At 38.8% G+C, this 27,095-nt stretch overlaps 1 protein-coding gene and 1 pseudogene across 2 annotated transcripts in view; both read right to left on the minus strand.

Annotated features, from left to right (window-relative positions):
• The window catches only part of LOC105224496 (plexin-B), a 63,484-nt gene that overhangs the window by 22,264 nt on the left and 14,125 nt on the right, over positions 1–27,095 (minus strand). For both annotated transcript variants that reach the window (XM_049459983.1, XM_049459984.1), the window contains exons 2-10: positions 11,558–12,679; positions 10,737–11,497; positions 10,371–10,673; positions 4,712–5,515; positions 2,562–4,655; positions 1,654–1,787; positions 904–1,601; positions 270–847; positions 30–212 (exon numbers count right to left, since the gene is read on the minus strand). In XM_049459983.1, coding sequence (XP_049315940.1) covers positions 30–212; positions 270–847; positions 904–1,601; positions 1,654–1,787; positions 2,562–4,655; positions 4,712–5,515; positions 10,371–10,673; positions 10,737–11,497; positions 11,558–12,338 — 6,336 coding nt within the window. In that variant the 5' untranslated portion in view covers positions 12,339–12,679. The remainder of the gene's footprint in view (positions 1–29; positions 213–269; positions 848–903; positions 1,602–1,653; positions 1,788–2,561; positions 4,656–4,711; positions 5,516–10,370; positions 10,674–10,736; positions 11,498–11,557; positions 12,680–27,095) is intronic.
• LOC125779438 (uncharacterized) lies at positions 13,716–26,179 on the minus strand (annotated as a pseudogene).

Raw genomic sequence — 27,095 nt, forward strand, 5'->3', positions numbered from 1 at the left:
TGCTGAGTTAAAGGAGTTACCTAACTTACCTCATCCCAATATTTTGTAACGTATATATAAAGCTCTTTTAACGCCACTAATGTGTCAAACTCATCACTCTGTTGCACTGATAACTGCTGCATAGCTGTACTAATTTCTTGATCACTTATTTGAGGCAAACGAGCGATATCGCGATAAAATTGTCTAACCATCTTACGATATTGCGGAATGTCCTAAAAGTATTAGAATTATATAAAATCACCACATATAACAGCATATTCGGTACAAACCTTTGCAAATAACAACTTGTTAGAAGGAGAATCTTTCCCAAGTCGATGCTCAGTTGTTGAACACGCATCCATAAAAGTTTGCGCTATTACACTTAGGCAAGAGTCCAAGGTTACTGTTTTATTTACATCAAATATAAAGTCTGGATTCTTTATAAAATTTACCCAAAACCGCAACGGTAAACTGTTTGATTTCCATGCTTGGAGTATTTCTGCGTCGACAATTTGGTATCTCCGTGCGGCTTCGTCAAAAAGATCAAATAGCCATTTTACAGACGGAGGTAATTCTTCATTTACAGTTAGTATCGTAGCAAAAAAATCATCAACAAATTTGTGTACAGTCCCTTTAGCCGCCAACAATCTCGTTAAATAAACTTCAGGTATAGTCTTGTTTATGCGGTCGCTAACTGCGCTACATGCCGCAGAAGTTACGTTGCCACCGGAAATGGCAGTATTTTTAATATTCATAAAATGATCATTCCCTACTGGTTTCACCAAATGATACAATCGCGGTTGCTGTGGTCCACTTTCGATGTCATTGTTAATAATAATTTGGGATTGCGAATTATTAATGTAATAAACTGCAAAAATATCTAATTAGTTAAATATGTATTGCTTCATGGTCATGTTTTATTACAATTATGATACGATTGCTGATTTTTATTGTAATGTGTATTAAAACCATCCTCTTGACGTGCTATCAGCGACATAACTGCAGATTCCTTCACCCCATAATGGGCCAGAGTGTTTAGGCGTTTCCATCCATTTATTGTCTTGGTGGTTAAATCCTCATCTTGTAATGTTAAGTGACCGCCACGACCATGACGCCATTCTAAATCGACTTCATTCACTGAAGGTCGGCAAGAAAATGGTGTATTTTTAAAAAGGGCATCTAGTACCTTCGATTTTACTTGTGAAATAGTATCCCAATCAAGTACTTTGCACTGGACTTTTTCATCAAGATCATCCTGCACTATGTGTAGCATCACAACAGAATGTGGGATTTGCTCGTGTAATAATCGTTCTTCTGATAACGAGTACCGTGCCTCATGTGTTATAGCATCTACAAGACCTTTCTCTATTTGATGTTTGATGGCTTTAAACAATAAGAACAAACTTGAACCAGCATATTCCTTTAAATAGTCGTACATACAAATCGCCATGTAATTGGTAAGCATTTTTTCGACAACACTTTCAGTACGGCGTAACATTAACTGCGGATACTTTCCCACTACTGACTTATCTACTAAACGTAATAATAGACACTTCAAAATCTCTGTGGTATATTCCATTTTATTCATCAAAACGATCATTAACAGCGAAGCAACATTAACTCTACCCGAATAAAAAATAAATTTATGTTCAATTCAAATACTATATTACTTACTTGTCGCGGATAGTGAACGTTTTCTGAGATTCCAGTGTTTCAATAAATGTCAATACAAAATACTTATTGCTGATCAGTTGTTCAAATTGAAGCATGGCTGTATCGTATGGACTATGGGGAATATTCATTCTTAGCTAGATAAGAATAATTGTGAAAATAAATATGAGTAATTATTGATGTAAAAACACATTAAAAATTTTTGGTAAAATGTTTACTTAAAAAGGATCGAAGGACCAAATCAGCGAATACGCCGTAAAAAACAGACTTTATTTTTTAATAAATTTTACCATATAAAGGATCTATGCTAAATACATAACTGCATATTTTAATGGATTATTTCATTTTTCTACAAAAAGAATGAAACAACTATGCCACTAATCGTTCTGCCATTGATAGCTAAGCTGTGTCCCTTTTAGGGAAGAATTATATGCGGAAAATTTTATTCCTATCTCTATTGGTGCTTGTTTTATATATCGTAGAATGAAAAAATCTGATAAAATTTAAAATGATGCTATATGGAAAATGTGTTTTCATGTATGACAATTATACAATTTAACATATGTTATTTACACCACATATTAAGAAGAAAATGTGAAATTAAAAATTTTATAAACATGACAAGGTTTCCCTTTTTCATCAGTACCAGGTTTTAGTTATAGCGCTTTATATTTTTTTGATTAACAACATTTTGGGGGCGAGTTGCTTATCTAACCAAAGCCGTTTGCACCGGCGGTATAAGAAAAACTTTTGTATTCCGTACAAACATGCTCCAAGAAGAAAAAATGGGAAAAGTTTTGGCATTTTCAGAAAATAATGTCATAGTAAAACAATAATAAAAATCTGTGATATTTCTACTACACAAATTTAATCGGTTTTATACCAAGATATACACATATATTTACATTTACCTTCGGTGCTACTAAAATTGGGTGATCGGAAACTCCAGGAAAGAACACTTTCATTATGTAATTGACATGGTCCAGCGTAGGTATGCCAGTACTTTCTAAATCAGCGGTCAAATCAGTCAAATCGGTTTGCAATTCGGCAAATGCTTGTTTACATTCTGAACGCACATTGCTTTCCAATGTAATCATTTGAATTTGAATTCGTTTGTATTCACGTTCCGCCTGCGTTGATTTTCTTCTATAGATAATTAGAACTACAAACAAAGCTACTAATGCGGTGATAACTATTACAATAATAGCTACTAGGGCATTAGAAAATGTGTATGATTTATGTAAGTCATACTTTAAATGGCCGATCACAAAACGTAGATTTCGACCAACTTTTACAACTACTAAAGGCAAAGAGTTTGGCTGCTCCGCTCCAGTTTCGTCAGTTGGAACTGGCTGATTTTCTGGAGGAATACAAACTAATTGGTTTAGCGCTAAGCTTGTAATATTACACCGCATAGTACCAATTGTTACATTTACGTCATACTCATCAGCAGCAATGTTTAATTGTTCGCCTTCTATTACCAGGGTATCGCCCTTATACAACTTAGTACCTCCCGGGAACGGAGTATACTTCGGATCAGGCACGTAAACGATGATGCTACGTATACTTTGAAAGTATTTGTTTAAATCGCGTACCCACTGCACATTGTCCATAATAAAGCCTACTTGAAGACTTAATTGTGCTTCTCGTATTTTAACAAAAGCGGTAACATCAGAACTAGCACCGGTTCCAGGAAAGTAACCACTAGCAGTGTTGCTTGTCGATGTGTATAAATATGTACTATCTTTACCTTGTGGACTGCGTTTATTAATGGTACCAAAAGTATATTTAGTAAGCGGTGAAACAGATGGGTTAGCGACCGCTGTTGGGATTTGGTCCAAAAAAGCTTTGTACTCCAAAAATTTTAAATTAACTGCTGGTGATGGGCATTCCATCTGATTAGAGTTTATGACAGTGCAAGCACTTTTATTTACACGCTCACTATCAATCATTACTTCTAATTCCGGCTTCTGTATCGAGTTCAGATGTATGCCATGTATTGTCATTACCCTTCCTCCACTTATAAAACTTCGTAAGGGTTTTATTTGCATTATACGCGGATCTTGTGTATAATTAAATATGGAACATACTCGTGGCGTGGGTGTAAGATAATGGTTATTGTAATCCAATTCAGCGGATACAACATGTTGTTGGCTGTTCAATCTTTCTTGCTGACGAGTGTGTGCAAATAATGGACTATTGCAGGTGTATGTACGATTAGCACCATCTATGACTAAATGTAAAGTTCGTATCGGTTCCGGTTGAGTAGCTTCGGAAGTAATGCAAGTTAAGCGGGAGGAGGATGCTTGAGTAACATTTATATGACATTCATATTCATCTAGAAAGGCCCGTATATGTGACCCGATATTGAGATACTTTCCCATAAGGGAAATTTGAGTACCTCCTGACCTAGGTCCTAGTGTTGGTTGCAGTCCATTAAGTTGTATATTCTTGTAGTGAAACTGGACACTAGACTCTGTATAGCCAGCTTCGTTTGCAACTTTTATAGGAGCAGATAGCTCATGCGCAACAGGGCCAGTACGACATTCAATTTTTACAGAAATTTCATAATTAACCAATTCACATGGAACCTTGCCAATCGATATTTTTCCTCGAACATCTTCTTCTCGTATACCAAGATTGCTACCTTCAATAGTAATTAAGGTTCCGCCTTCAATCGGTCCTGATAATGGTTTAATCATGTCAATGCGGGGACGAGGACAATCATGAGCACGAACTAACGAATATGGCGAGCCGTACATTACCACTGACTGTTCTAATATATCAGTGGAACAAGTTTCGTTGTAGACACATGAATTACCACACCACGCACATTGATATTTTGGGTCTCTTGTAACACATAAACTGCAATCGGCATGCTCCCGATGTGAGCCCAATACATCACATTTGTATAAAATGATCGTTGCCGTATCGACATAATGTTGGCGATTCCATGTAATATCTACTTTGGCTTCATATTCACGTGTATTTGTTTCGTAGAAATACTAAATATACATGAAAATTAAATTTAAATTAAAAATTTCACATTTTATTTACGTACCAGAGTTTTTTCGCATACTACAATATTATTAGATTCAATTCGCGCTGGTAAAAGCATTTGTGATGTTTCTATTTGAACTGTGCACAGAAATCCTGAATGAGCACTTTTTGGCTTCGGCAGGTTTTCAATTTCTAGTCGTATTTCCTTTGGCACTTGTACAGGTAGTAATATCGGTTGACGGATGGATTTTAAGTGGGGGCAGAGTTTTTCATTAACAATTACGTTCTCTATATTCCTACATTGCTCCATTCGATGTACACATCTATTATCATAAATGCACCAATTACAACCCCAAATACTCCGAACGCAGTTCTGACAGGTGTTATGTCGCGAACAATCAAAAAATGCAAATGAACGTGATACAAAGTCTTTATTTGTTTCAGAACTTCGAACAGCCAGTGGAACAAGAACATGGTCCATATTTGGAAGTATATTAGGCCTTTCCTCTAATAGTGGAGTCATACAAGCTAATCCATTTTCAATAACATCAGCGTCGATGGGAGTAGAATTTCCAAAAACGCAACGATATTTAGCATTGAGTGGTTCTGGCAAAGTACGTATAATTAACTGCACTTCTGTTCGCTCTGATATCGGTATTTTGTCCGGAACAACAGACTCGAAATCGATACATTGTTGACCACTTCCTAAAGAGAGCCAGCGAGCAGCAGAAGTGTCCTTTTGACATGTAGATCGTACAGTACATCGTTTTTCCAAAGAACACCAGCCACAAAATGGGTCACGTGATTCCAAGCACGTGGAGCAATTTGTATAAACAGAGCAGTGTTCAACTCTTAACTTAGTTATCTTGAAAAAAATTAAATGAAACAAAAGTATAAAAATAAAGTCTTCTAGAATAAGGAAAGATTATATGTAACATATGAATGATGATGTAATTCGTGAACCGAATAATACACTAAGTCATTAAACTATACTATATCCTATATAATACGTTCACTTAATTTAGCTAAGATATCGTGTATATTGACCGATGTATACGGTATGTTGTTATTTTAGCGGCCGGAAACATTCCTGAAATATTGGGTAGTAAAAAAGCCTTTTCGTATTTCTAATCAAACTTCAACATATTATTTTTATATTTATACTAATAAATAAATAACCAAAGATGTACCATTTTTGGTCGACCACTTTTTGCCATTTTTCCGCTAGAGTGTGAATCGAAATTTCGAAATTTCCAGTACGGAAGCAAGCGAACCATTGTTGTGCTACACGAACTGATACAGCATCGTCTCCGTAAACTTAGCAAATTTCATTGGTGAATTGCGTCATTCTTTTGGTTTTTTAGTAAAGTGAAGCTTAAATTCTCACCTTCCCAACACTACTTATATGGTATGACACAATTTGATTTGACCAGTGCTACCGGTGATATACGACTGCAACGATATCTACTGACAAAATACGAAAATACTTTTTCAACTACCCAATAATTTGGAGTAATGCTACCGTGGAGTTGGGTACCTGTAATAGCTCGCCCGATATTGCCATTGCTAGCGGTGTTCTGATAAATAGTATAACCTGGCGTTTTATGCTAACACTCTGATAACAATAATTATCTCGATCGACAAACCTCCCGATTTTATTTATTTGGGCAACTTTAACAAAGCTGATTGAGTCCGCTTCACAAAATTTACTGAGAACACCTTCACCGCTCTACCCATCCCTACGGAAGTAATCGTTGGCGAACGTCGATTCCGCAAGGTGATCGCAGCAGCCATCGCTCACTTCATCCCGGCTGGAAGAATTGCAGAACTCCGCCATAATTTCCCAGCTGAAGCAGCTGTTTTAACTAATGCGCGTGAATCGACGGGAGTAAGTTACTTCAGGTCCTCAACCTGTCGCTGACCACTATTCAAATACCCGATGTGTTGGAAGGCGGAAGAGTGGTCCCACTACTGAAACCTGGAAAACCTGCCAACAAAGGGGAATTCTATCATCCGATAACTCTCCTCTTCCCAGTAGTGAAAACACTTGAGACCTTGCTACTCCCGACCTTCACTTGGCGTTATAGACGCCCAGATAGTTCGTGGCCTTAACCAGAAACCACCCTGTGATACGAGTGATCCTGTGGCGTCGGACTGGTCAAAAGCCTTTGACACAGTGAGTCACACAACGCTACTGCAAGATATTGAAAAAACTACGTTTCCTCCAGGACTGAAGATGAACTACCTGAGAAGAATTAAAGAAGGGGTTCAGAAGGGTGGTGTCCTCTCCACGCTATTGCTTAACTTCTATATCTCGAAACTCTCACAGCCACCAGAAGGAGCTTCCATAACCACGTTCGCTGATGATTGCTCAAAATTAACGTCGGGCAATGGAATCGATGGCATGTGTTCAAAGGTAAAAGGCTATCTCTCCGACATTTCTCACTTTCTCTCTGCACGGAACTTAACACTTTCCCCCAGCAAATTCACAACGACCATATTTACAAACTGGATGAAGGATTAGACTTGACCTTAATATTGCTGTCGATGGTGTCAAAATTCCGACTTTTGATAGTCTATGCTCCTTCACTTCTCATAGGACCGCGATTATCGTCAAAATCAAAGTCGTCGCTAGCCTAGACAGCATAGACAGCACATAGGGAAAGGACAAAGAAACGTTTTTGGCAATTTAGAAAGCAATCGGCCGGCCGGTCCCCAAACTACGCCGCACCAATATGGTCGCCTGGGGGCAGACTTGTCAGAACACTGCACTCTGGACTACGACAGGATGTCTTTTGATGTCTCCCATCGAACACCTACATAGTAAGGCCCGTATGCTCGCTGTTAATGAGCATAATGAACTCCTTCTTGCTGGGATGCTTTCACAAAAACTACCCCTACAGTCACGTTTTGAGCAGAACCGATTCCTAGGAACATCAAGTAGGCATTCCTTAATTACGTCAATGACATAAGACAGTCCGCCGACTAGACTTCGGACACAGCAAACTTCCGACAAGCACTGACCGCCATTCACAGTGGAGCCATCAACATCTTTCGACTCCCTTCCAGTGAATGGCGTAATCGGAGTTAAACCATCACCCCACGGAGACTAGGTACCCGTTAAAACAACAACTACAAAATGGGTCCATCCGCTGCATGTATTACACCCTACCGAGGTGGAGTTAGGACAGCCTTTTAGCGCAGACGCAACAGAAGAATTTCTCAGGGCCCAGGTTGGACACAATGCCAGCACAAGTCGGGAGGATACGGAGTTACCCTACTACAAGGAGTTGCTCCAGTGATGACAAAAAGTCTAAAAGTCACCGATCCAAACAGGGTTTGATCGCCGGAAAATAGCCCTTGGCCCGATAAAATCCGGGTCAATTTCGGTAACATAGAACCGGCTGTCGAGGGAATTGCAACATTTTTGAATCTTAACTTACGTCTTGGTTATGAGACTTAGTAAGTTTTCGATGAACAGGATTTTGTGAACGTGGCAGGCCTTTGGATGCAAAAGATTAAGTTTCATCAAAATATCTTACTTTTTATTCAAGTTATCGCTTGCATATGCAAACACAGACGAAAAAACTTACTATGAATAAGAATAGTATAAGGTATAAATTAATTATAAACCACGCAATCCAGTGAAGAGTCCACAGGGTTAAAATTTAAACATAACGTACAGATTTGAGATTTTTGCCGTTTAATCGAGCGATTCTGTACTATGATAAGTTACACGTCTCTAAAATTGTGATTTTGCAATTCAGTGACAGTCACAGAATCTCTTAATTGAAAACGAACATATATGTAGAGATGTATATAAACATTAATGAAAATAAACATATCGATAACAAATATTGCAATTACTAATTATATAATTGTCTATAAAAGTAAATGCTGAATTTGTTTCAGAATAATTACGAAATTCATGTGAAATTTATTTTTAATTTTTTTGTGTTTGAGTTGCTAACAAAGTATTAAAAAAACGACATGAGATCACAAATTTGAGACATTTTGTGACTAGAGACTGTGTTGTGAATAGAAACTAGTCACAAATTGAGACTACCTCAAAACATCTCAAATAGTGACTAGAGACTGATTACAGAACTGCGCTATAAATATGCCATTACTCTGTGCTGTGCTTTGAAAATATTTGTGAGTCATTATGCGCTCATCTTAAATTACATATTTTCTGAACATTGGAATTATTCCGCTATTTTTTATGTTAGATATTGCGTTCGGTTTATTATGAGGACTTGGCGTCGTACGCCCATTAACTAGCTAAGTAACTGTAATGCTTAGGCGTGCAATTGTCAATGCGATTTTCTATTGTGATATTATTTTGATTATTTGTTTTGTATTGCCGGTTCCACATGGTGCGCTTTGTTCAGTAATACCGATACGAACAAAAATTACTGTAGTAGCTATATGTTCTTATTTATTAATATATTGAATTGATTTTACATACATTTTGATCACATGCTTATGATTTGAAATAAAATGTTTGTATTTACGGATTGTTGACTCTTGATTGACTTTAAGCATAAATATTGTATATAAAAAGTGATCTATGTCCGTCTCGTAGTTTTAAACTACCTCCCCACCAATTTTTTTATATCAGTTCATCCTATTGATCTGCTATTTATCAAATACAGGGTGTTTGGTGTACTGACAGTAAAATAGAAAGCTCTTTCATTTAAGTCAACTATTCCACTCTACTACTACTATTTTCCATTACTCTAACCATTACACGGGATTCTCCATAGCATGAGGTCACATAACTAATATTCCATGTTCGATATATCTTAACGGCTTAATATTGTAGGTCTCCTCCGTCTGACTACATCTATTACACCTAATCGAGATGCAGTTTTGACGCGAGGCTTTTGACGCACAAGAAAATTTTTGGATACAGGATAGACTAATTGCCATCACTAATTAGGAAGAAGAAAACACCCCTGCTGCACGGTGTTATTCCAAGGATGTGAACTTATGTAAAAGTTATCAGTACAAATTGGGACAAATCTCCGAAATAGTCCGTAAGGCCGATGATATGGGATTAGTAGGGAACTGAACTCGATGTATGTGGCTATCTTGCTAACCTATATTATGCGGTCAGGCGGCACTTAAATCAATCTCGTCTTACTAGAACAAATCAGTATTGGTCCAAGAGTGCTCATTGAGTCTATGTAGCCTTTGATGAGGATGCACTAAGTAAAATTAACGAGGCACTGGGGCATAGCCGGAAACAAATTGGCTAAAGAATTGCTACGGCTGTTAGACTTTTAGAACCTTCCATGACCATTCCCATTAGGACTCCATGGCATACAGAAGTTCCGTAAGGAAAAAACGAGCGAAAAGAAGAAGGAGCTAGCTGTATATTTGTTGCCACCGTCAGTATCAACTTGTTTACAGACCACAGTAGATTTCGGAAACATTTGATTTTGAATGTGTAGGACTCATTAAAAGTGAAATTCTCAGAGGGAAACATTGCCTTCTCGACTCCAATAACGATTCTGAAATTGATCAGGGACATTTACTTAATGAGACATTGTGAAGAGAGAGCGGCACAATTTGTACTTCGATTAGATTATAATTCCAATTCAGATACCAATAACGCCTTTTAATCCCGAAGTGTAACAGAAAGTGAGTTTGACATAAAAATTAATACACTATAGTAAATTATTATTTTTTTCTTTTTGTTTTTTTTTGTAACTAACCTTACGCTTGGAAAGAACGTATAAAAACTCTTTATTAGCAGACATCATTGTATCCTGTAAGATTTTGTTTCCAGGGTCGACGGCTATCTCTTCATATTCGCCTGCATTGTTACCAGATATTAATACTTTTTTTATTGAACCGGTTTCAGTGCCCAAAAATGCCAAAGAATGAGGACCAGTGGTCGTGGTAGTAACTGATGTGATGCTAACGTTATCAAAATGAAGTAGGGCTTGCGCTGTAATTGGTGATGATCCACTGATTTTTAATCCCACGGTGCAAAAGTCTTGAATATTCCCTATAGTCTGGAAAACATTAAGACAAAACCCATTACAGAGCTTTACTAAGTATTTCATGAAAATACGTACTCCTGCTATTGGACAGTGGCCATCATCGATAGTTCCTGAGATATAGCCTAAATTTCGATCTTTGATTGTACCATTGAAGCACATATGTATATTTTCGTTAAATACTTCCTCAATATCTTTAAGACTGTATAAGCACATAGCCGAATTGGCCTCCGCTTGGTCAGTAATCTCATTAGATGGTGAAAATATCGCAACTAAAACAAAATCGTCACGCTTTATTCCCAAATATTGTGCTAGTTTTTGTTCTGCTTGAGTTATCTTTGCGTCGCGTAGGATGTTATAGTCGACATTGTTCTTAGTAGCAAGGCATTGAATGGTTACCTCAGTATAGGTGTCATAATTCGGATCAGTAACACAAATTCGTGCTAATCGAGTAACATAACCAGCTTCATCAGCCAAGTGAGACTTTTTCTGTACTATAGCAAAATAGGCATATTCTGATGAATTAAATCCATAAACGTAGTTAACAAGAAAATGATCTCGATATTTTACATCTATATTAATAATTGATTGTTGTATTGAAAATTCAACGTAGTTTAAATCGTCTAAACGGCGTGATGAAATCGCAGGCACGTCGTGCCTATAATCGCCAACATTTGTAAACGTTGTACCAACATATAGAATGTCTTCATCTTTCCATGAATATTTGGCTGGACCAACATATGCATATGTGGATGCAAACTCATCATTTGCTGCCAAAGGTGTTTCAATAAATGTTGGAGAATTTGGGAAGTTAGTAAGATTGTACATTTCACAGGCTCCTACAGAACAAGAATATATTTATATAACTTATCTATGAAATTGTAAATAAAAAAAATTACCTTGTCGTACACTGCCGCAAGCAATAAGAATTCCAAGCCCTTCTACATAATTAACAATTAGTATTTTATTATGAGTATCAACTAATGTTGTTTCCACATCTTCGGGGCAACCACTGGCATGACATTGTGGAGAATCATATTTTGGTCCAGTTAACGCCTCAGATAAAACTCGTAAATTTTCATTTAATTGTAGTATCTTATTAGTTGCGCCCGCGTAAAACACTTTCTGCTTAAAATCGTATGTCAAATGTGTAAAATAATTCTTGGCTTGGGAACCACTTATAGTGTTTGGTAGTGAGCGATTTAGGAAATTTAAGGTTATTGTTGAAGTGGTAATACTTTCGGAACCTCCATCGCTATTGCCTAGAGCCCCTTCAGACAAATTAAATTGAGCTACTATATCACTGCATGAAAGTTGTAAATTTATAGAAGTAGCGTTTGTAGCGATTATATTCGACGATGCGTCGTTTAATTTTTTTCGACCGCCTTCATTTAATGCGGCATCGACGCTTAAAGTATCGCAGTAGAAAAACCAGCATATAACGCTAAATGTATAAAATCTAAATATTCGTAATAAGGCCTGTCTTTTCCGACGCCGCCAAAGTCTGAATTGTATAAAACCATTTCCGCATGTGCTGGCAAAATCTGGTGACATAGAAATAGAATTCGGTTCGTCATTATTTGGGCGGAATATGCAGTGAGACATAGTTGTTACTGTTCCTAGGACGGTACCAATCACTTTCCCATTTCGTTGATTACGCTCATGGGTCGAATTGAGCATTTGAAGTAATAGGACTCTTTTTCTGATATATTTTTGATATTTGAGTGAAGGGATAATTTAAATTGCCTTTCAATATAGCTATTATAATTGATCTATTACAAACTTATATAATAATGAAATGGCAGTAAGAAAACTTTCTGGACAGTCTGCGCATTCCGAGGCATTCCATCCACTATTCTCCAAATGTGTTATTTCATAATTTGTATTCAAATATTAATTTATTTAAATTTTTTTTAAATCACTTTATTCTTTTTACCCAAGCTCGTGGATTAGATGTTGAATCAGTCTTAACTTTTTTATGGTTTTGTAATTAATTCTCCTTTTCCATTTAAACGAATATGCTGAAAGTTATTAAATATATTCTTCATCAATTATGTAATGCAAAGAATGAATATGGAAACTAATTTATATAATTACATCACTAATATAATGTAACTACATAATATATACAATTAAACTATATAGAAAAATGCATAATAAATCGAAAAATGGCATATTTATATTAGAATTTTTTCGATTTTAAATTCAATTTCTAGTGAATATTTCTTAAAGTACAAAATGTGGCCTTAAATTTTTTTTTAAGAATTATCACAATTATAATAACATAAGCATTATAATTATTCGAATTAACATATTAATCAATGTAGTTACATTATAAATACTTCGGACAAAATAATAGGTGTAAGCTGGTTTTACTTAATAAATTTGAAATACCCAATTCAAACAACTTTGTTTTAGTTATATCTGTTTTACTTAATTAAACCTAAATATGTCGTAAAACTTTCATTTCGAATATTAAAACTGAAGTTTTTTTTAAACTATTACATTGGCCAAATAATAGGCGTAAAATAAATATTTTTTGAATAAAAACAATAAATTCAAGTTATCTTTTATTCCGTTCACAGATTTTTAATAACCTGTATATCGCCCGTGACTTTTCTTCAGTTTTCCATTGCGCTTCTGCATGAATTGAATTCATCCATCTTCTCTTAAGGTTACTCCAGTTCTCCTTAAGGTTACTCCAGTTCTCAATTGGGGTTAGATCAGGGCATTAACTAGGTCATTACATGAAGGTCACATTTACATCCTCGAACCACTCAGATACTAACCGTTATATTTTTAATAACACAATCTCAGCGGGATGTTTTCTTTACCATAAGGTAGCATAACGTTTTGCAAAATATCTCTGTACTCAAAGGCGGTCATTATGACATTTACCCAAAATAGAAGACGAATGCCCTTTCAGGACAAACAACCCGACATTATGTTTTCGCCCTCAAGTTTAATTGTCTTTGTTATCTACAATCAAATGCATTACCGCCGGCGGACAGTGCTTTTATATTCATTTGCATAAATATTAATCCTTAATAACTGCAACGAGTAATAAATTTTTGTTCATAATCGGGTATTGATCCTTTACTCTTTCTGATTCTGTCAGTTAAGCTCATGTACACGAAGCGAACCGTTTGTCTTCAAATCATCGATAGAGAACAACTTTGAATCACTAGCGATCAGCTTATACTTGATTTGTTAACGAACGTTCGCATCAACAGAAAATACCCGAAGTGATGCAAACTCAAGTGCTAAACACAATGACAGCGACAGACTGCAGCAGCACTACAGTGAACTGAAAATGACGTTGTGCATCCTACTACATGAACGCATGCACACAAGATAACACAGCTCTCCATTTTGCATGTACACAATTTCGTTGTGGCCATACTAATACCTTGAACTTCAATGAAATTTTAATATTTTGTTCAAAGTGAAATTATTTATGCAAAAAATAAGTAAATAGGTATATATTTTTGTTTTAAATTATCAATTGTTATTACAAATGATATAATGGAGCTATTTTACGCTTTTATTTGTAAAATAACGTCAAGTTTGTTAGAGCTGTGAATAGTTTTACATTTTACATATTAGTGGCATCACCACTCTACCTCATCTCTCTATCTCCCATTCTACTGTCAGCTCTACTGTCGTTAGCAAATATAAGAATATATTGAAGTTAGCGCGAACGACAGCTGTCAGCCTGCAGCCGTGTAGTCGTGCAGTTGTCAAAATAACAGTGTCCATAGGAACGTGTGTATTTTAATATTTGACAGTTGTCGTGTGCGGTCTGTCGCCAGCATTGTGTTCAGCATATCATGCTTCAATGATTGAAATGATCGATATCGTCCGGTTTCAATAGCATCCCCTAAACACTGATTTACTCGTGCACTTCTGTTCTATTTCAAATACATATGTTTGTATATACATGTATGTATGTATATACATATGTTATATGTATAATGGAAATTCCATCCGGTAGATACATACAACAAATGTATGTACATATACATTATATATGTATGTACGTACTCGATGGAATTTCCATTGCATACGCATCGAAAATTTGTAACATGTGCACATTTTCAAAGCTGATACATTTTTTGTCTCACATGATTTAAATCAATTCATCAGAAATTGTTGTTGCTTGCTGTACTCATAGAATTACTCGTAGATTTACTTATAGTTTACCCGAAGTGTCACATCGATTCAAACAATCGTCGCAACGCTATGAACTGACATGATACGATTGGAACCGAAGCCAGCCATACCCGTTACCCGATTGTGATTGCCGAAGAACAGATCGTTCATGTTGCATCAAATTAGTTGACCCTGCCGGGTACTCGAAGTGATCAACAATGTTGTCTATGATGAAAGGAATTGACTTGATTTAATCATACTCGTTGCAGCTCCCTGGTCACTATTTGAGGTAAAGTCTGTATTTGTGACTAGTTACTATTCACTAAAGGCTCTAGCATTAGTCACAAAATGTTGTCACAAATTTATGAGAAATTGACACAAAACTAAAAGGAACTCTTGTTTGCATTTTGAATAAACTGAATAGAGATCATCACAGATATTAATCGATTGTTGTTTTTTGTAAGCAACTGAAACGCGAAAAAGTCAAAAATAATCAATTTCTCATAAATTTCGTAGATATTCTGAAACAAAGTCAACATATATTTATTTTTATTGACAATTATGTTGCTATCTCTAAATAATGAAATGAGGAGATTTTTGTGACTGTCACGTACTGAATTGAAAAATCGTCTCAACTTACAAAAATTGTCTCTAATTTAAAATCTCTATTTTAGAGACTTGTGACTGTATCACAGTACAGAATCGCTCGGTCAGTCTAACTGCAATTTGTCGTGTAGTCTAAAAAGTATAGGGCGTTCATTGATCCAGACAAGTTTTAATCAGACAACCACCAGTCTTCTTTCCATTTTTTGAGCATTAGCAAAAAAGTTTTCCCACCGCCCTAACATATTTGCAAGAATCTGGTAGGTTTTTTGTTTATCACACAATTTTTTTTACCAATCGACGCTCTAAATCGGTGCAGTGGCTCTTACGACTCATGATATATTGATCAATTGCAATTATTACAATGTAAAATGAAATACCTCTTTTATTGTCCAACCCAATTTAATGAAGCAATGATAACTTGTCACTCAATAGCAAAATAGTAATGCACGTTGTTGGTACGGTCGCTCATTCGCCTTCATCGTAAAAATATAACGGTATAAAAAGTAACAGGTTCAACAGCATTTGACGAAAAAACTGTACCAGCTAAACTCACACCTATTATTACGTACATATGTGCATATATATTCGAAATCGGCAGCAGTCCGTATCAGCTCACACCAAATTTAGGGTAGGATTCAAAGTCAGATAAGTATCCTATTTATTTCAACTTAAACGCACAATTTGAATTTGAAAGAATCGTATTCAAAAGCTTCAACTATAAATTAAATACTATTATATTATAATAGACTATTCGATGCGTTGAAAACTTCATTGCTGTTATAAAAACAGAAGGGATTAAGGTTTTGACTTAACATCTAAATTTGAAAATGATGGTACAAGCTATTGCTCATTCGAAGTCAAAATTTAAACTACAAATCACCCTTTTTTGAACTTATGGCTTGCTTGAAGACATGCTGAAAATTAAAACAATAGGATAGCATTCTGAGAGGTAACGTAAATTTTATGTCACTCAAATACGTTGCAGCGCGATTTCCGGCAAGGTCTACAGTAAGATATTCCCAATGTTAAGTTTATCGTTTTTTGATGGAATATGTTTTTGCACAGCATTTCAAGCTCCTTACGCACAGCTGCAACGGAAACCATTGGTTTTCGGAAAACGCAGAAAAACAGCTGGTGCGATGAGCAGTGCCGTGTCGTAGTGGAGAGAAAACCGACTGCCTACCTCGCAAGGTAACAATCGACCACAACACGTGCGGGATGGGATAGATGGAGTTGAAGAGGAAAGCGAAACGCATTTGCAGACAAAAAAAGGGAGAGGCCGAAATGCGCGAGTCCGAAGAGCTTGACAAGATGGACGAAAGTCGTAATGCTCAAAAATTCTACACATTGTCATAGTTCAGCAAATTAAAATATACGCGGCTACGCTGGCTAGGTGATATCGTCCGAATGGACGAATACATTTCAACTCTGAAAGGTTTTGACGCAGTAGGTGGAAGCAGAGGAAAAGCAAAACCTCCACTCCGTTGGAAAGACCCGGTGCAGAAAGACGTAGCTTCGCTTGAAATCTCCCATTGGTGTGTCTACGCAAGTAAAGAATTTGTTTTGCAGAAAACTTCCTTCATTCCGATATATCTTTTAGGGTAAATCTTAAAATAGCATCCCTTGAAATCGGTAGCTCGTACGGAGAAATTTTTAGCAACCGCAGATATGTAGTTGTTTACAGTTTTGTATTTAAAGTTCGAAAATTTTAAGTGCGTGTTTCTTCGATTTATGATGTAAATATTTTTACATTCATATTTTAAACGCTCCACAATTACTCCACTTTCCACTTGCTCTTCTATTTTGAAGACGGCAGCGACATATCAAACAGCTGGTGTTGGTTCCTTGTTGCTGTATTAAAACTGTTCACTTGAATGAAATCTTAATATTTTGTTCAAAGTGAATCTTTTTGTACAAAAAATAAGTAAATAGGTAAATTCATTTGTTTCAAATTATCAATTGTTACTACAAATAATATAACAGAGCTATTTTATGGTTCTGTTGGTAAAATAACGTTAAAAGCTTTGAATAACTTTAAAGTCCACATGTTAGAGGGCAACACGACCGCTGAGCATTGTCGTCGGCACAGTAGAATGGTTTTAATTTAGCGACAGCGACAACTGTAAGCCTGATGTCTCAAAGTCATGCTGTCGTTAAGAACATGTGTATTTTAATTATTGGCAGATTTTTGTTGTAGACGCTTCTTGCGCTTGCCGCCATCAGTGTTTTACATGCATAAATTATTTAATAACTTTTGTATAACTCTTTTTAACTGCATTATAGTTGAATTTTAGAAATTCGGTATTACAGTGTCTAACTCAACCCGTCACAAAAAGTTTCGGTTGAAGTGTTGTCAAACTTCAACTTTTGGGGTATTACCGTTTACAAATCTGTAACATTGGGGTTTATAGATTATTAAAAATTGTCAACCTTTAACGAACATTTGTAGTTAAATATGAATAAATTTATTATTGAGGAAAGACCTTTTGATGTTCCTAGGAGGCGGTTCCGCTCCAAGCAGGTAGCTGCAGGAGTGATTTCTGCGAAAACATCCTAGGAGGAACTGCTTGTAGAGAAGTTCATTGTGCTCCTTAACTGGAAGCATAAGCATCTCACTACGCAGGAGTTCGATGGGAGACATAAAGAGGCATCCTCTCGTGGTCCGGAGTGCAGTGTTCTGACAGGTCTGAAGTTTCCTCATCTGCGTGCCACTGCATTCAGGCGATCATATTGGTGCCGCGTAATTGAGGAGAGACCAGCCAATTACCTTGTAAGTTGCCAACAACGTTTCTTTGTCTTTTCCCCATATGCTGCCGGCTAGCGACTTGTGGATTTTGTTGAGGCTCTGTACTTTGACGATAATCGCGGTCGTATGAGGAGTGAATGAGCATAGACTATCAAAAATTACACCTTAACTCTAAGGATTTTTTACAGTCGGAATTTTGACGCCATCGACAGAAATATTAAGGTTAAGTCTGTATTTCTTCATCCAGTTTGTAAATGTGGTCGTTGTGGATTTGGTGGGGGAAAGTGTTAAGTTCCGTGCAGAGAGTAAGCGAGAAATGTCGGAAAGACAGCCTTTTACCTTTGCGTACGAGGTTATGGAAGCTCCTTCTGGTTGCTGTGAGAGTTCCGAGATATAGAAGTTAAACAATAGCGTGAAGAGGACACCACCCTTCTGAACCCCTTCTTTAATTCTTCTCAGGCAGTTCATCTTCAGTCCTGGAGGTAGCGTAGTTTTTTCAATATCCTGCAGTAGCGCTGTGTGACTCACTGTGTCAAAGGCTTTTGACAAGTCCAACGCTACAGGATCACTCTATCACAGGGTGGTTTCTGGTTAAGGCCACGAACTATTTGGACGTTTATAACGCTAAGTGTTGTAGTGATACTGGCCTCAAGAGTTTTCACTACTGGGAAGAGGAGACTTATCGGACGACAGGACTCCCCTTTGTAAGCAGGTTTTCCTGGTTTCCGTAGTGGGACCACTCTTACGACTTTCCACACATCGGGTGTTTGAAGAGTGGTCAGCGACAAGTTGAGGACCCTGGTGAGGTAGCTTACTCCTGTCGAGCTTTGAAGTTTCAGCATCAGCATGTTTATTATATCAGGGCCAATGAATTAAGAGCAACTTCCTCATCGGTGAAAATGATGCGCCGTCTTTTAGTATTCGTCGGCTAACACATCGACGATATTCCCACTCTGCGAATGGTAGGCACCTTGAAGCGGTGCAGGGGCTTAGACGCAAGGCATAATTGGCATTCCCCAACCGGTGTGGATGGTGCTGATAGGCACTGCCCAGGCAGGATGTCGGGTGCCACATGCGTGCGCCAACCAATAGCTACCACCTTCTAATCCACGATGTTATGCGATTCCCGTGCCCATTGGATGATTTGCAGCCAGGAGGTAAATTCGGCTGTATTATAACGAAGCCTCCCCAACACTGGGGCGAATTGGGGAGTAACTGTGCCCTTCCCGCGTCAAGGGGCTCTTGCGTGGCGGACCCCCTAGTTCCCCGTTAAAATAATAGACCCGACAGCTCACCTTGTAGAGGCAAAGGTCCTACGGACAAGATTAACACAAATAAACAAACAAACACAACAACCACACCAACCAACTCGACAACGAAGCAACAACAAAGGACAACGGCCACGGATAATGAGAAGGAGATCGGCGCAGTGGCAGGCAAGGGGGGGTCAAGGAGCTAGGCGGAAGTTTAGCTTCCTTGACGCTCTCTCATCAGAGGAGCGGGCGCTGTTTGAGGAGCCTGCCAGGGAGGATGACGACGACATGCCCTCAAGCATCGGCGCTAGCTTGGTGAAAGATCCTATTGGCGCTAAGGCAGCTACGAGCGCCGCCAAGACCCATGCCAGAAGGCGTAGCGGGTCGGACTCGTGTGAGTCACATCGGGCAGAGCCCGACGGTGCTCGTAGAAGGAGGAGGAGGCACAGAAGAGGTGGGCAACGCCCTCTCCCAGGAGCTGGCAAACCCGGCGGATGTCATGACCCGCACAGGAAGGATATGAACGGTGCCAGCCTGAAATTATAGCTGCGTTACCTCCGGGATGGGAAGACTCCCGAGGTAGCAGAGGCTATGGCAAGAAGTAGGAGCAAAGGGAGCAACGTATCGCCAGCAAAGGAGCGTGGCAATATCGGAGAGAGTGTTCAAAGAGTACGGACGTTTTATTTAACTCGCTCCGTGAATTCAATCTTTACAAAAAACAAAAATTAATCATAAAACCAAACAAAAAGTAAAACAAAAATAATTTGTAAATTGTAAACAAACATTAACAGTGCACACAAATTACTAATAATATACATAAACAATTAGTGCACGAATCAACAAGTGAAAGCAAAAAAAAAAATAAAACAAACAATAATGAGTGCTTCGCAGCCTCATCAGCAAGGCCGTAGGCATTCCTTAAATGCCTACTTCAGCTTGTCGACCCAACAACAACCACAACTATTGGCTATAAAAAGTGTAACGGCGATGATGAGTCATCGCGGCGATCAGCTGAAAAGGAATCGAAGCAAAGAACGCAGTCAGCAGTAGCAGCCGAAAACAACAATAGGGCAACAACAAATGCCCTGAAACCAACCAGCCTGCAGATACCAGGAAACGCGCAGGCAACGAAGAAAATCACAAAGCAAGGTGAGTGTACCAACAAAAAAAGGACCGTCTGTACAAACAGGCATTGACCGCTACGTCAATATAAAAAGGAAATTAAGTCCTTCTAAATCAGCGGTCAATCCTAAAAAATTTCAAGGCAGCACACCAAATAAAAATAAAACGGAAGTTTTAAATGGCAACAGATTTGCCATACTAAGCAATGGTTCAGACGACGATACCGACGAGGGTACCACCACAGTCGTTAATGCCAAACCACCTCCAATATATTTGCGCGAGCGTAGCAGTAATACTCTTGTTGCGAATTTAAGTGAAATTGTTGGCACTAACAATTTTCATATAGTGCCTTTGAAAAAAGGCAATATAGACGAAGAGAAGTTTCATGGAAATCGTTAAATTTTTGTCGAATAAAAACAAAAATTATTATTCGTATCAACTGAAGAGCCTTAAGGGCCTAGTTGTTGTAATCAAGGGTATAGAGTCCGTTGTAGATTCTAGTGAAGTGAAAGAAACATTGGAAGAATGTTGTTTTGGAATTAAAACAGTTGTAAATATATTTAATAGAAACAAAGTACCACAGCCAATGTTTAAAATTGAATTGTTGCCGAATTCGAATCAACTAAAAAAAAATGAGACCCATCCTATGTACAATCTGAAATATTTGCTGCATCGCAGAGTAACTGTGGAAGAACCACATAAAAGAAACGGTCCGGTACAATGTACTAACTGCCAAGAATATGGGCATACTAAATCATATTGCACTCTACGCAGTGTTTGTGTGGTATATGGTGATTTACATCCCACTTCGAAATCTTACACAGTGTATAACACAATTTATGTCTAGCATGCAAAACATGTTCCAAGATTTAATACAATCACTAAATCAAATGCTGCAAAATTTATTAAGTAAAAAATGAGCTTACTAAATATCTGTATATGGAATGCTAACGGTGTTAACCAACATAAGTGAAAGATTATCATATTTCTGGCTGAAAAGAATATTGATGTAATGCTTATATCAGAAACTCATTTAACAAATAAAAATAATTCCGGGATTTAGAGTCTATGTCACAAATCATCCAGATGGAAAAGTGCATGGTGGCACGGCAGTGTTGATTAGAAATCGTTTAAACCACTACACAGTTACAAGCTACAACAATTTCACTCAAAAATCGGGGTTATGACTTAAACCTTACTGCTATATACTGTCCACCTCGTTTTAAAATTACAGAAATCGAATTTAAAGACTTTTTTGGAACACTAGGTCAAAAATTTTTAGCAAGTAGAGATTACAACGCAAAACACACGTATTATTACGCGTTCACGTTTTATTAATCCGAAAGGACGACAGTTGTACTACACTATTATGAATAAGCATAATAAGCTGGATCTAATATCTCCTGGTAAGCTGACATACTGGCCCAGTGATAAAAGAAAAATACCAGACTTAATAGATTTTGCTGTAGTCAAAAATATAGATAGATCGCTTATGACAGCTGATACATGTACAGACTTATCATCTGATCATTCTCCTGTACTAACAAAGTTAAACATAACACTGAAAATTAATTAAAGAAACTGTGTCCAAATTCTCGCAAGCAAAACTCTCTTTGGAAAGCCCAAAAGTCTTTCAAGCCACCAGTAGATTCCAACATACCTCTAAGACAGTTGAATGGTAATTGGGCACGTAGTGATGAAGATAAGGCAAATTGCTTTGCAAATCACCTAGAAAAGGTATTTCAACCCAATTGCCCAAAGAACAACTTTGAGCTGCCAACCTTGCCCAATACCGCAAACGAGTCGCATGTGTCTATTAGGACTTCTACTTCTGAAGTTACTAGAATAATAAAAGAACTTAACCCCAAAAAATCACCAGGACATGATAATATTACCCCAAAAATGCTAATTGAGTTACCAAATATTGCCGTAAAGGTGCTCTCTTTGCTCTTCAATGCAATTCTTAATCTCGGATACTATCCTAATTCTGGAAAAAGTCGCAGATTATCTTGAAAGACAAACCTGGGAAAGGCTTAACACAGCTGTCTTCATACAGACCCATCGGTCTTTTACCCTGTCTACCTAAAATATTTGAAAAAGTGTTACTATCAAAGATGTCTCCTTTCCTCCACAAAAATAATATAATACCAACGCACAAATTCGGGTTTCGTGAAAAACATACCACGGTAGAGCAAGTAAATATAATTACTAACGAAATAACAAAAGCATTTGAGCACAGAGAGTACTGCTCATCTATATTTCTAGACGTGGCTCAGGCGTTTGGTAAGGTATGACATAAGGGCCTTTTATATAAGATTAAAAATATTCTACCTTCAGAATTGTATAAAACATTGGAATCTTATTTAAAAAATGGAAAATTTATGGTAAAAGTGGGAGGTTTAATATCTGATGAAAGACAGGTAAGGGCTGGTGTACCCCAGGGCAGTGTTTTAGGCCCAACACTATACATCATATATACAGCAGATCTTCCAACAGCTAACAATGTATTAACTTCTACTTTTGCGGACGACACAGCTATAGTGAGCCGTAACAAATGCCACATAATAGCATCAAGAATATTAGCCGAGCACTTAAAGTTTGTCGAAGAATGGCTAGCCAACTGGCGTATAAAGGTAAATGAACAAAAGTGTAAGCATGTTACATTTTCGCCTAGACCAAAAATGTGTCCGGCAGTAAAAATAAATAATATTTTAGTACCCCAAGCGAATGAAGTAAATTATCTTGGTGTTCACCTAGATAGAAGACTTACGTGGAGAAAACATAAATCTAGTAAAATAACTTGCATAAAGATAAGAGCTGCAAATTTAAATTGGCTATTAAATAAAAACTCCAAACTTAGCCTAGACAACAAAGTGCTTTTATATAATGCGGCCATAAAGCCGATTTGGATGTATGGCATTCAACTGTGGGGTACAACCTGTGCAACTAATAGACATAATACAAAGGTTCCAATCAAAAATGCTTAGATCAACCACGTGTTCGCCATGGAACATGCGTAATAAAAATATCCATAAAGACCTTGGTATTTCTATGGTAAGGAAAGAAGTAGAAGGCAGCAGAATTAAATATATATCTAAACTCCGTGATCACCCAAACCCTTTGGCTAATGATTGGGTACATTGGATATGCCCGCGTACTGAGGAGCAATGTATCACCAAAACAGCTCAATCACTTGCTTGTGAGTGTCTAGTTTTTAAATACATTTAAGATGTTTATAACTTATTGTTAGGCTTTTAAAACAAAAAGCAGATTCAATAAATAAAAAGATATTGAAACAAAAAAAAGGACCGTGTCAGCTCACGCGCAAGGCAGCGAAACCAGCAATCGTGGCCCGGTCAGTGCAACCTTGACCGCAAGGCGTGGCAATGGAAAGGTAGCGCCCTCGGACACGTATGCTCAAACCGCGAAGCGGAAGAGCGGCCAGACCACGCCGCAGGAGCCCCCCAGCTCCAAAAGATTGAGGGGCAGCAACATAAAGGCAGCGGGAGGCCCACCATCCGCACCGGCTTCCCAAAACTACCCGGCGGAGTCGCTTAAATCGGAGGAGCTTACCGTGCTCCAGGACCTCCTCATGGAAGAGATATTCAGAGGGAATGAATATGCGGCGTCCTTCTTGGGGTTGGAATTAAAAGGAGATATGCTGCAAGTGAACTCCAAGAACGAGACGTCCGCCAAATGGCTGCGGGAGTTCGTCCCAAAGCTGGAAGGCTGCAAGGGTCCCGTCCTCTGCGCGAGAAGGGCGGAAGACTTGCCAACCATGCACAGCATGACAATGTTCCTCCCCCGATGCGGGGATAAGCCCTATGAGTTCGCCTTAGGTCTGGCGAAGAATCAGAACATGGGCCTCAGTATTTCGTCCTGGCGCATCGGCATAAGTGGAGGAAATAGGAAACATGAAAGGTTGGAGACTGTACTTGTACATTGACGACGAGTCGTACAAGTACGTCCAGGCAGCGAGCTTCCGCCTGTACTACAGGTTCAGCACGGTGGTCATGCGGCCCCACAAGCCCGCAGCCACTGGGAGCAAGGGAGCAGAAAAGGCTGCGACTCAACAAAGCAGGGGTATCGAAAACAGGTAGTGACTGTGGTAGCCCCGGAGGTAGTAGCAATGCAGGTGGACGAGGTGGCGAATCAGCCCAGCGGAAGCAGGACTGGACAGGCAATGCCAACGGCGACCACCGACGTCCCCAATGCTAGTTCCTGCGGTCAGAGAGCAGAGCTACCCTCCACGCAGGAACTCCTCGAGGGGCTAGGAGACCCACTGGACGGCAGCGCGATTGACGGCGGGAATAGAATCTGCCCTTCCACGAATCATTACTATAATGGTCGTCAATACGGAAATCGCCCAGGTGAACCTGCATCATGCGGCGGCAGCTTCAGCCTTCATAACGAGCAGGTTCACAGCGGAGAAACTGGGCATAGGTTAAAGGCCTCAAGTCAAATAAGGTAATCTGGGATCTCTCTAGCGAGAGACCTAGAACTTGCATAGTTCTCAGGAATAACATTAAATTATGCTGCATTTCAGAGTTCCTGACACAAAATCTGGTGGCGGTGCAAGCCTGGGACTGAAAGGGCAAGGACTTCGTCCTGGCTTCAGCCTACTTCCCAGGGGAGGCATCCACGGCACCCCCGGAGGTGGTGGAGCATTGCAGAAGGCACAGGCTTCCCCTATCTATTGGCTGCGACGCAAACGCCCACCATATGAAATGGGGCAGTACAAACTGCAACGTAAGAGGTGAGTCTTTTTTTAGAGTACATAGTAGGAAGTAACTTAGCGGTATAGAATATAGGGTGTGAACCCACATTCATAACTATAAGCAGGAGAGAAGTGTTAGACATCACCATGAGCAAAGAGCCTGCGAACGGATTGGTCTCACAATGGACAGTCTCGACGGAGCTCTCGTTGTCAGACCATAGGATTGTAAGGTTTACGCTAAGGATAGAGGTCAGACAACTCCCCCCTAGACGCAACCCTCATCCCAAGGTGAACTGGGATGCCTTCAGGGATATACTAAGTGAGAACTGAGCAGGGAGGGACAGACTGATAATAGCGTTTCAGGCCCTGAATTGGAGAGAAGGCTATATGAGCTGAACAGGTCTGTTATTAACGCTTATCATGGCAGTTGCCCCCTAAAAGTGCCCACAGACAGACAAAACGGTCCCTGGTGGTCAAGGAAGCTAGCAGACCTCCGAAAAAAAGTACGTAGCCTATTTAACAAAGCGAAACGTACGAGGGGCTGGGAAGAAGACAGGGGTTATCTCACCTTATACAATAAGGAGATTAGGTCTGCAAAGCCGGCAAGCTTCAAGAGATTCTGCGAGAATGTCACCTCTACACCAGAAGCGGCCCGCCTTCATAAAGCTCTGACCAGAGGCACAAATGACAGTAATAGCAATTAAAAGAGATTATGGACATTTACGCAGAGGACAGAGCCACGGAGCAATTTGTCTCCGGGAGTGAATGGCATCTTTCCTGCGCTGCTACAACAGTTACTACAGTTTTTACTGCCTCACCTGGTTCGGTCGCTGAGAGAAAGCCTCGCAATGGCGTACATTCCCGAAGTATGGAGGACAGCGAAGGTGATCTTCATATCCAAGGTAGGAAGGAAAGACTACTGATTGGCGAAATCTTTCAGGCCAATCAGCCTAACTGCTTTCCTACTAAAAACCATGGAGGAGATCGTGGACCATAAAATAAGGACGAAAGCGTTGAAGAGAGCACCCCTGCATGCGACTAAGCATGCCTACAGAGCGGGCAGATCTACCAGTACTGCTCTGTACCAGCTAACCTCTGATGTGCTGGACACAATGACCGCGACAGACTGCAGCAGCACGACAGTGAACTGAAAATGGCGTTGTGAATCCTACTACATGAACATTTGTGAGAAGGCAGCAACATAACAATGGCCCGCATGTACACAAGACAACACAGCTGTCCATTTTGCATGTACACAATTTCGTTGTGGCCATACAATACCTTGCACTTAAACGAAATTTTAATATTTTGTTCAAAGTGAAATTTTTTATGCAAAAAATAAGTAAATAGGTAAATTTATTTGTTTTACATTATCAATTCTTATTACAAATGATGTAATAGAGCTATTTTATGCTTTTATTTCAATTCTACTGTCAGCTCTACTGTCGTTGGCAAATATAAGAATATATTGAAGTTAGCGAGAGCGACAACTGTCGGCGTGCAGTCGTGTAGTCGTGCAGCTGCCAAAATAACTGTGTCCATAAGAACGTGTGTATTTTAATATTTGTCGTTTGCAGTCTGTTGCGGTCATTGTGTTCAGCACATCAGAGTTCACTGGAGAATGGGAGATGGTGCTTTACGCGTTCTTAGACATCGAAGGTGCCTTTGATAACACGTCTCACAGGCAGCGGCGTAGCTACAACTTCGGGCGCCCGGGGCCAAGGATGTTCTGCCGCCCCCTTTATCTACCTACCCACAAGTTTCATGAGGTGGTTCGAACAAAAGCGGATTTTACAAAATATCTTCTGTATTAAGTATATAAAATTTGGGAACTAGAAGCA

The sequence above is a fragment of the Bactrocera dorsalis genome, chromosome 6, assembly GCF_023373825.1.
Source record: "Bactrocera dorsalis isolate Fly_Bdor chromosome 6, ASM2337382v1, whole genome shotgun sequence".
NCBI classification, from domain to species: domain Eukaryota; kingdom Metazoa; phylum Arthropoda; class Insecta; order Diptera; family Tephritidae; genus Bactrocera; species Bactrocera dorsalis.